General features: G+C 31.8%; 1 protein-coding gene across 1 annotated transcript; it reads left to right on the top strand.

Annotated features, from left to right (window-relative positions):
* Positions 1-9543: 9543 nt before the first annotated feature.
* Positions 9544-10185, top strand: LOC129288894 (60S ribosomal protein L27a-3-like). Its single transcript, XM_054925704.1, has one exon. It carries the CDS (start codon positions 9591-9593, stop codon positions 10029-10031), a length of 441 nt encoding a protein of 146 aa, XP_054781679.1. The 5' UTR covers positions 9544-9590; the 3' UTR covers positions 10032-10185.
* The last annotated feature ends 292 nt before the right edge of the window (positions 10186-10477 follow it).

The raw sequence follows: 10477 nt of genomic DNA, 5'->3' as shown, positions 1-10477 counted from the left end.
CTTGAGTTGCAGCAGCCTGTGATTCTAGATATGCATTCTTCTTCCTCTCAAGATAATGCTTTCTTCACCTCTGTCTCTCTCTCCTTTGTCAGATCCTCCTCTTTACTTCTCTCTCTCCTCCTCCATTTTCCTCTCATCTGTGCTCTCTTCTTCCTCTTTTTATGCTCTCTTACTCTCAGTCTCTCTCATTTGTTTTTTCCTTTAATGTGCTCAACTCCCTCTTCTCTCATCTATCATAGTCCGACTATGACCGAGAGAGAGAGATGGGAGTTTTGTGCGACGATGAACGAACTCGGGCTAAGAGGAAATGAGGCAAATGAACTCAGGTGGCTATGGTAAATTCTTTACCTGAACCCGTGTGACTGAGAGAAGAAGAAGATGATCTTGTTCAGTCCAAAAACCTACATGCGCATGCATGCTATTGTTTCTACGTTTTCTTCTTTACTCTCAACATGCCATCAATCCCTTCGTTCTTTTGTTCCAGTTGCTCCTCTTCACTCTCCATCTCTGTGCTCCATTTTTCTGCAATGTACATCTCTCACTCTTCCCCTCTATTTCTGTCACCTCTGTTCTCTCTTTCTCCAGATTGCTTTCCATCTCTCTTACTCAAAGCTTCTCCTAGATTCAGCCTTCTTCTTTTTTTAGTCTCTTTCTCACTCTCCCTTATATTGAAGACCAAAAGAAAGAAAAAGAAAGCAAATTACCTTGCGTGTGAGATTTGAATGCGTGTGGCTAAAAGTCTGCTCTACTCTTTTCTACGTGTGTTTCCTTCTTCTCGTCCGGTCTTTTCTGCGTATGGCGTTCTTTTACATTTCTTTTGTTGTATAGCTGAAGCTTTGGCTCTGCCTTTGTATCTTCTCCTTCTGCTCTTTGCTTTTGGCTTTTCATGTGTGTATGCGTCTCCTTCGCTGGAATTTCCTTTCTACCCACCAAAAGCATTTGTGTGTGCATCTCTGTTTCTCTACCCCATCTCTGCGCATGCCTCTAATTTTCTTGCCATAAAAGGCAATTTAGGGATGGATGATTCATCATTTCACCCGCCCTTTTGTTTTTATTATTATTATTATTTTTTTTAATCAAATTAAGAGAGAAAGAGATCTGATTTTAAAATATACATTTATGTTTTTAATGAAAAACAATAAGATTTAAAAAGTTAACTCTCAAAAGTTGATTTCCAATATTTTTGAATGGTTAGAATAATTTGGGAGGAATTTTTCAAGACTTAAGCATGATTTTTTTAAAAATATAATCCTAAAAGGGATTAAATTTTGTTTTTGAATTTTTGTATTTTTTGGTTGTTTTAATAAAATAAAATCTTAACCAACAAAAGATTATATAAGTTAAAATAAAATTAAACCCTATTAATTAAAGATCTTCTTTTTTTGTTTTGAAAATATAATCCTGAAAAGGATTAAATTTTATTTTTATATTTTTAAATATTTTTGGTTATTTATTATTATTTTTATTAAATTTAAAAAAAATGTCTAGACAAAATACAGTTTTCAGATCTACATTTTCCAACAGTTGTAGTAGTTTAGTGGCATTGAAGTGCTTATTGGAAGACTAAATGTCTCCACAAAATGGGATCTGCCACTTGATAACTCATTCTACAATTTCCTATTCCACAATGATCCAAGAAAATCATTCTGGTTTCTAATCAAGATAAATAACAAGTGCCGAGAGAAAAAATTACAAAATAAAAGAAAGGCCTACTCTAAACATGGAAGACTATCAATATATGCACATGACATGTCATTTTTTATGGTCATTATTGTCAAAATTATCCTTTCACTTTGTTTGAGCTATTTTCTATGTTTACAATCTGAAAATAATCACACTCTCTTTATTGGCCTAGGTGCAATAAGGATTTCATTGTTTTAATAGTGCTTCCCCGTAAAATAAAATCCTAAAGCTAAACACATTTTTGACTCTACCAAACACATTTTCAACTATATTAGGCCATCAAACAAACAGCTCCTTTTCAAAATCCAAAACCCATAAATGACTCAAAAGTGAAAATATGATATTAACATGTTATGTTGTCTAACAAATGGCATCAATCAAAAGCAGAATTATAAATAGAAAATGTAAAGGCAAATTTTAGAGCACTTTGTAAACAGAATTGGTATGAGAATCCATCCAAATGACAGAGTGAGAAAATAGAGCCACAAGAAAAAATTATCATTGAGGGACAAAAATGATGTCCCCTGACTATGGAAGCCATCAACTTGAAGCAAAAACCAATATGACCCCTACAGTAAAACAAAAATGATGAATGCACATAGGAAACATGCAAAAATGAGGAAACCAATAGGAAAAATTTAAACCACATCACCTATGCAAAAAAAAACCCTAAGAGCATTATGAGAGCATCGAATTAATCCTGCTAGGCCATAATGGTCTAATGACCTTATGAAAGGGACATGTAAAAAATAAGGCACAATTAGTAAGAGGATATGGGACACAATCTAAAAACATGGAAGGAAAAACTAAAGACCTAAATGCAATTAAAAGTTTATGTGGGCTCGGTAAAGGCGGTGGGAACTGGAACCAATAGTAAGGATTAAGGTGTATGCAGTCGAGTAGGACTCAAGGTTTCTCCAATATTATTAAGGAAATAAATTTGGAGGTGGGAATGAATGAGTGAGATAAGTGAGAGGTGTAGTAACTCTACTAGACCAAGTTTTCTAAAAAGTGGAGAATGATTAAGGAAGCAACACAAAAAGTTTATAAAATTAGATGACCAGAGTAGAGAAGAAATCAGAACACCTCTTTAGAGGGAACCTCTAGTCTGAGAAGATCAATGATCGATGATCCTGACTATTCTCATGCATAGAAGCGTCTCCTTCAGTACCACTACCGACAAGAAATGAATTGAATTTGATGAGAGGAAAAAAAGAAAACTCAAGGAATATGTGACAACAAAAGATGCCGAAAATGACCACCAATCACTAATGAGCAAGAACCTTGGGAATGGACATAACGACAGCTCTCCAAAAGCTAGAGTATGAAAGCAAGCACACGCGAGATCAACACCCTAGATTGGAATACAAAAAACCTAAGGCAAGAAACAAAAAATAGAGATAATGGTGGACAATGGAAACTAAAAGGAAACATAACAAGGACACCAATAATCATTGCTCAAACCTGACTTTATGGTAAGCCAAAAGTCACCTTAGGTACACAAAGAAGCCATCCTATAACATCTGAGAAATTTAATTAAGATTAAGTAGCATAATTAGTATGATTGTTGAATTAATGAGGTGTGTGACCAAAGTAATCTAATTAGAGTATTTGGCTTTTATTTTAGTCCTAGATATGGGTCTGGATTGAAGTCAGGCCATCTAGGCATGGAAAAAAAAGAAAAAGATAAAGAAAACCCTCTATGCCACATACCACAGCATGTAAGCAATCCACCACGACGCACAGAGGCAGATTTACATGAGTGGGGTCTCTCTGTGCCATGTGCCATGTGCCATGGCAAAAGGCTGCATGAGCCATGCCACAGTGTATGACCAAAAATCTTTTTTAACTAGGTCTATGTGCGAAACTAGAAGAGGAGGAAGGGAGAACACGAAAGGCACATATAAGGTTCTACTAGGGCATGATATTGGATTCTTTAGTGACATTTTGAGTCTCAAACACCCAAGGTGAATAGTTCATGCTTTTCTCTTCACTTCTCTTTCACATTTATAAAGATTTAAGATAGGGTTTGAGTTGAGAAGTTGATTTTTGATCCATAATGAACCTATTGACTAAAATGGATATAATAGAAATTATTTGAGGTAGTTAAACCCTACATTGATGATTTTATCAAAAGTTAGTTGGTGTGAGTTATTTTCATGTGAATTTTGCATTTAACATGGTTGTTGGGAGTGTTAGTGGCTTATTAATAATGGTTTAATAACTCAATAATGGTAATGTGAGTTAATGAAACCTAGTGAACCCATTGGTTAAGAATAGGTTGTGAATTATGAGATTGATAGGATAGAGAATGAGGTGATTAATGTTGGTGAACTTACAAAATTGGGATAATATATCCTTGTGTTATGATTATAGTGTGGTTCAATTTGGCACCATTCAAGCTTGTGAGAAGCTTTGAAAGTTAGTATTTAGAAGGGTAAACCTTTGACCTCTCAAAGGTTTGAGATAATCGAGGAAAACCTAATTTATATAGTTGAATATTAATTAGTTATTTGTTAAAAATTGATCGAGTTGAATCATGAAGGAAAATGTCAAACCTATGAAGTGGAAGAATGATTTTTGAAAATGGAAACTTTATGCATGTTAACCATGAGTGATTGTTGTTTTTGATTGCTAGCATGTTGTCAAAATTGCTAAAATGTGATGTGATATGTGGAGTAATGTGGAGTATATGAGTATAAGTATGTGAATCTATATAACATAAATTGATCAGTTTGAATGCATAATCATGTGAGTTTTGCATAGCATGATCATTAGCGAGCATTCACCTAGGAAGAGGAGTAGTTGATTAAACCCATGTGATATTGAGAGTGATCATTAGAATCAGGAACTTGCCTTGACACCAACCATTGGGATAAGGAGGTAGCCCTTATCCCATAGTTGATTTGGGACTATTCCACTTATTCTATGAGAGACTCGAATTTAACTAGTCTCTACCTGTTCATGAGAAGGTTAGATTATGGGTACAATACCCATTGTTGTTAGTATTGGGAGAAACCAGATTATACAAGTGAGTGAGTTAATTTTGGCTCGATAGCTCCTTACAAGTAGAAGGTTGGGTTAGTTTGTAAAGAATGTAGCCAGGTGATAGCCACCAATTTCATGTCGGAGGTAACATAAGGGTATAAGATTGGCATTTGATCATGCATTTAAATACGATTACATGGTTGTTATTATTATAGTCTGGTATGTGTTAGGGGCACATGGTTGGTATTATTGTGACCCTGTGTTGTATATTGTCATTTAATATGGTTATATGTATTTATGGGCCCAGTCATATGGTTGTTAGTATTGTGAATCATGGCTAAGTTTATCATATGTGTTGTAATTGGTGTTTTTGTCCATTTGCATCTGTTTACAATTGACATGCAACTGTATAGATTAGGTAAAACTTAGTTACTGAGTAGTTGTACTCACCCCTCAATTCTCAATATTTTTTGGGTCTAGCTCATTGGATTAGGACCAGGGAAAACATGCCAGGGCATAAGATTATAGAGTAATCCTTTTTGTATGCCTCAATTTGTTGTTTATGTGTATAAATGTTGATTTGCTTGCTAACTAGGAATCTCATGATATTTTTGTCCTACTTACATAATCGTAGTTACAACTTGTATATTTTGTGCCCTGAGTTAGTATGTTTTTGTTATAAACCCTTGGTTATGGCCAAAATACCTGTGTAAGTAAGAACATGTGTATTTTGAATGATTTGGAATAAAATTAGTTGTTTTGTGTAAAGTTTTCCTCCCTCTTATGTTTTACAAAATTTGAGGTTGAGTGGTGATTTTGAGTTATATGCGTCTTTAGTTGAGTGTGGTGTGTTACACCAATCCGTTAGAATCCATTAAGTGTGGTCAGAGGGTCGGTATAGGCTTTTGGTACTTGTGGTTAAATTGAGACACCATTGTTGTAGGATTTTTATAAAAAGTGGTAAAATGAGTTCTAGTGTCCAACTTTTTATAGAAAATGATTTTAAATGTGATATTTACGTCATTAGTTAGAGCTAGAAGAAAGCTCTATATAGACCCAAAATCACCCAAATCGAATGTTGGACGAAGATTTGAGACAAGTTGAAAGTTTGCTCCTATTACTGTCAAATGACAACAGTTGTAACTGTCATATTCGTGCAATATGTTGCGGCGCATGGCACATAGAGGGGTAAGCTGCGACGCAACTGCACTTAACCGTGGTGCATGTCACGTTTTATGTTCAAAAAACAGTTTCAAGTTTTGAAACTCAATATTTTGGGCCTTAAATGATTTTCAAACCTCCGCATTATTTTAATAATCTAAGCATAATAAGTGTCTGTTTAATATTAGAAATGTTGAATTTTGGGATCCCATTGTAAATGATTTGAGAATTATTTTCACTTGTGTAATTCTACAAACTTGATAATTTTACTTAGATTCCTCAATTTTAAAATTAATTATGGTTTAATAAAAGAGACCTCGCACAGCCACCAATGAACCATGGTATTCCTCCCACGATTAGCCCAAAAGATGATGATGTTGCACACGACCACAACTCAAATGTGTCCGAAAAGAGGCAAGCTAACGGAGGCCCACGTTCAAATTTGAAATTTCTCCTATGATGGCGCAAAACGCTAATACCCTAAAAGGAAAATTTTTAAAAAATTGAAAGCCTGTCAACCGACCCCGACACTATCCCTCTGCAAATAAAAAATCACATACAAAAGTCAACAGAGAAAGAAGAGGTGGCGCACGCAAGGACAATTGCTGTTTAAGTTCTGTTCACTTGGAGATTTGATAAGGGTATTTGATGAAAAATCAAATATCAATCAAATAAAATAAAAAACAATAATCAATTAAATAAATCAATCAGGCAAAATAAAAAGTAGCACCCGCGAGACGCATTGTTCATTGGAGAATAAATTGATATAGGTATATTGATAATTTAAATTAAGCTCAATTAAAGATTGAAAAAAATTAAACTATTTTAAAAATAAATATTAACAATTTAATTCTAAAATTCTCTTAATTCGTTCAAAAATTTATTGTTCTCAAAACTAACTACTAATCTAAATATTATTTAATAAATCTAAATTAACCCAAAATTATCATTAAAATACATGAAAAATGTGGGACAAAATATATAAAAATTATGATTTATCAAAAGGTATTATTTTCATGGTGGTTTTTGCTTATTTTCTATCCTTTACATTTTCCTCTATCCATCCAAACATAGAAAATGATGATATCTGGGCTTGTTTGACAATCTATTTTTAAAAACAATTTTCTATTTTCTAGAACAAAAAATATATATTTAATAACATGTTTGTAGAAAGTGTTTTAAAAAATAAAAAAATAAATATTATTATGAACAATAAAAAAATGAAAACATCTTTTAAGTGTTTTAAAATTATTGTTTTAAAAAACAAGAGAGAATACAAAAAATATATGTTTTTTTATTATTTTTTTATTTTCAAAACATGTTTTACAAAATATTAGCTCTCAAAACAATAAAAAAAATAATTTCAAACAATCCTATTATTTCTCCAGTTTTCTTTCCTCTTGTTTTATTTTCTTTCAACTTTTCTTTTTATTTAAATGGAGCATAAAAATAGTCATGTTTTGAATCCAAGGTCTTTTGCCGGTATGGAAGTTTCCATTTATTTTTCAAAGCAATTAAATTCAATAAGAGATTCTAATAACTGTTTTATTTTTTTCAAAAGTTAATAATTATATCAAGATAGATTGAACCCCAAACTAAATTGGATCAGCTTCCTTGGTTCAATTTCCTACTTTGTACTTTCGCATGACCTAATTATTTTTATTGAATTTGCACGACTTAACTTAATCAAACCAATTAATGAAAGATGCTTTTTTCAAAAAGTTTTTGCCATTTAGCCTATCTCTTAGGCATCATCAATATGTCTATATTAATCCACATATAATGTAAAATTAATGGTATAAATTATATTCATTCATAAATTACAAATATCATAAGTAATTCAATATTGTATGAAACTTTGTACAGTCTAACACGAATACTCCCTTTATTAAAAAATGTAAGATATTTTTAAATGAATCTCACTTAAATAATTAGTTACTTATCTTTAAACTAACCCTATCTTTTTATATTTATTTCTATTTATACCCTAAAAGAATATAAAGTGATTTATTTAATATGGGCATTTTTGAAAAAAAAATAATAATTATATTTTAAAAAATTAAAAATACTTTATATTTTTTATCATCCAACTTCTAAAAAAATATCTTATATTTTTAAATAGATGGAGTAACTTTTATTATTTTTATTTTTGCACATTACATAAATAATGTTATTTTAAATATTTTTCATCAAGATAGTTTCTATAAAATAATTACTTAACACAAGGGCGGAGCAAAAAATACAAGCTAAAATTTGGAACTAGAAATATATTGCCTAACATAAAATAATGTCTAGGCTCATTTTGCCAGCCCGCCAAAGTTTAATACGTTTTTTCCTCCTCTTTGAACTCTTTTTTCCTCCTTTCTTAAAAAGAAAATAAAATCAGTTCACAAAAATAGAATAAAATAAAATCAATATTTTAAAAACCCAATATTTTATTACTAATATAAATTTGCAAGATTTCATTTTGATGAATAAGCACAAGATACATGATTTAAATAATAAGTTTGATTTGATTTGATATATCATACATGGTTTGAAGAAAAAAACACCAGATACATTGTTCAAATATTAAATAACAAATTTCTTCAATGGAATAAATGAATGCAAACGAAAGAATCCAGCTTAAATAATATAATATAATTTAAGTGATACTTAAAAAAAAAAAATATGGCCCATGAGTTAGCCTATGGACTAACACCTTCTTTTATTTGATTTGATTTGATATATCATACATGGTTTGAAGAAAAAAACACCAGATACATTGTTCAAATATTAAATAACAAATTTCTTCGATGGAATAAATGAATGCAACCGAAAGAATCCAGCTTAAATAATATAATATAATTTAAGTGATACTTTAAAAAAAAATGTGGCCCATGAGTTAGCCTATGGACTAACACCTTCTTTTTTATTATTATTATTATTATTATTATTATTATTATTAGTATTAGTATTAGTCACATCTTAATTTTATTTTGAGACATGATTAAGTATTAAATATGAATATCATTTAATAGAAATTTAAAAATTGGTTTTATCACATTCTAATGAACAATAAAAGTTACAATTCTCCATCACATTTTTTAAAATTATAAATTAAAAAAGTATAAAAAACTAGAGATCTAGTTTTTAGCATTGTAGATTAAATTTTATGTTATTTAAAATATTTATGATATTTTTTAAGTATTTTAAATATATTACATTTATATAATAAAAATTAAAAATTATTATAAATTAATATTATTTTTAATAATTATATATTTAAAAGTATATTTTACTATCATAATCTAAATAATTTTTAGTGTATCAACTGACTTTTGAAAAAATATATCCAAGCACAAATTTCGTTACAATAATTGACTTTTATCAAATTGAATTTGGCTAAATGAATTTTTATAAATAAATTTTTAACAAATTAAAAATTAAATACATATTAAATATGAGTATAATTTTTAATAAAAATTTTACGTTCATTTATTAAGAGGAATTATCTTTTTTCTATTAGATCCAATTTTCATGAGTTAAAACGCACTCTTTTAAACACAGTTTTCTCAGCCCATACTGCCTATTTTGGTGTACAACGGGTCTGGCCTAATGAGCCCAACGGCTATGGAGCTTTAATGTGCGAAAATGGCTTATCTACTTATCTTGCCCAAAAAGGCTTTGGGCTTTTATTTCTAAAAAAGATCGCATTTAAATACCAAAACCCTAATTTGCTCCAAGCGTTGTGGGGGGAGGGCAGAGGAGCAGGGAAGATGACGACGAGATTGAAGAAGAACAGGAAGAAGAGAGGTCATGTGAGCGCCGGCCACGGCCGTATCGGGAAGCACAGGAAGCATCCGGGAGGTCGAGGTAACGCCGGAGGTATGCATCACCACCGAATCCTCTTCGATAAATACCATCCTGGTTATTTCGGCAAAGTCGGTATGCGATACTTTCACAAGCTTCGCAACAAATTCTACTGCCCCACTATCAACATCGACAAGCTCTGGTCGTTGCTTCCTCAAGAAGTGAAGGACAAGGCTTCTAAGGATAACGCCCCCTTGATTGACGTCACTCAATTCGGGTACTTCAAGGTGTTGGGCAAAGGGGTTTTGCCTGAGAATAAGCCCGTCGTCGTCAAGGCCAAGCTCGTGTCTAAGATTGCTGAGAAGAAGATTAAGGAGGCGGGAGGAGCTGTTGTCCTCACTGCCTAGGATAAAAGGGTATTGGGTTATTATCAATTTTGAATTATTGAGACCTTTCACGTTGTTACAGTCAATATTTGAGGATTTGAATATATTTTTATTAATTAGCGTGAACGTGAACTCGCCTACTTGCAACACTAATCTGATTTATTATGTTGAATAATTGTTTAAGCTTGCATTCGGTGACTGACAAAACATATGGATTGCTTTCAAGTGAAGAATCAGTTTTGTTCATCTCTGCTTGATCTTAGGATTAATTTTAAGGGTCTTCTAGTTATAACCCACTTTTTCGTTGAAGGGAATTATTTGCAATTGAGTTGGTATTGCAATTGCCCTGGTTACGTTATCACATTATACATTGGGTTATTATATAGCACAAGGCACCTTGTTATAAAATATGAATTTTCAAGTAGGTATGGTTGATTTTAGTGTCTGGATAAAAATCAGCAGATGGC

This window comes from Prosopis cineraria, unplaced genomic scaffold, assembly GCF_029017545.1.
Source record: "Prosopis cineraria cultivar Desert tree isolate PC_DT_omini unplaced genomic scaffold, ASM2901754v1 PC12, whole genome shotgun sequence".
Lineage (NCBI taxonomy): Eukaryota > Viridiplantae > Streptophyta > Magnoliopsida > Fabales > Fabaceae > Prosopis > Prosopis cineraria.
Note: the sequence above shows the minus strand (reverse complement) of the source record. Positions and strands in the feature narration are given on the sequence as shown.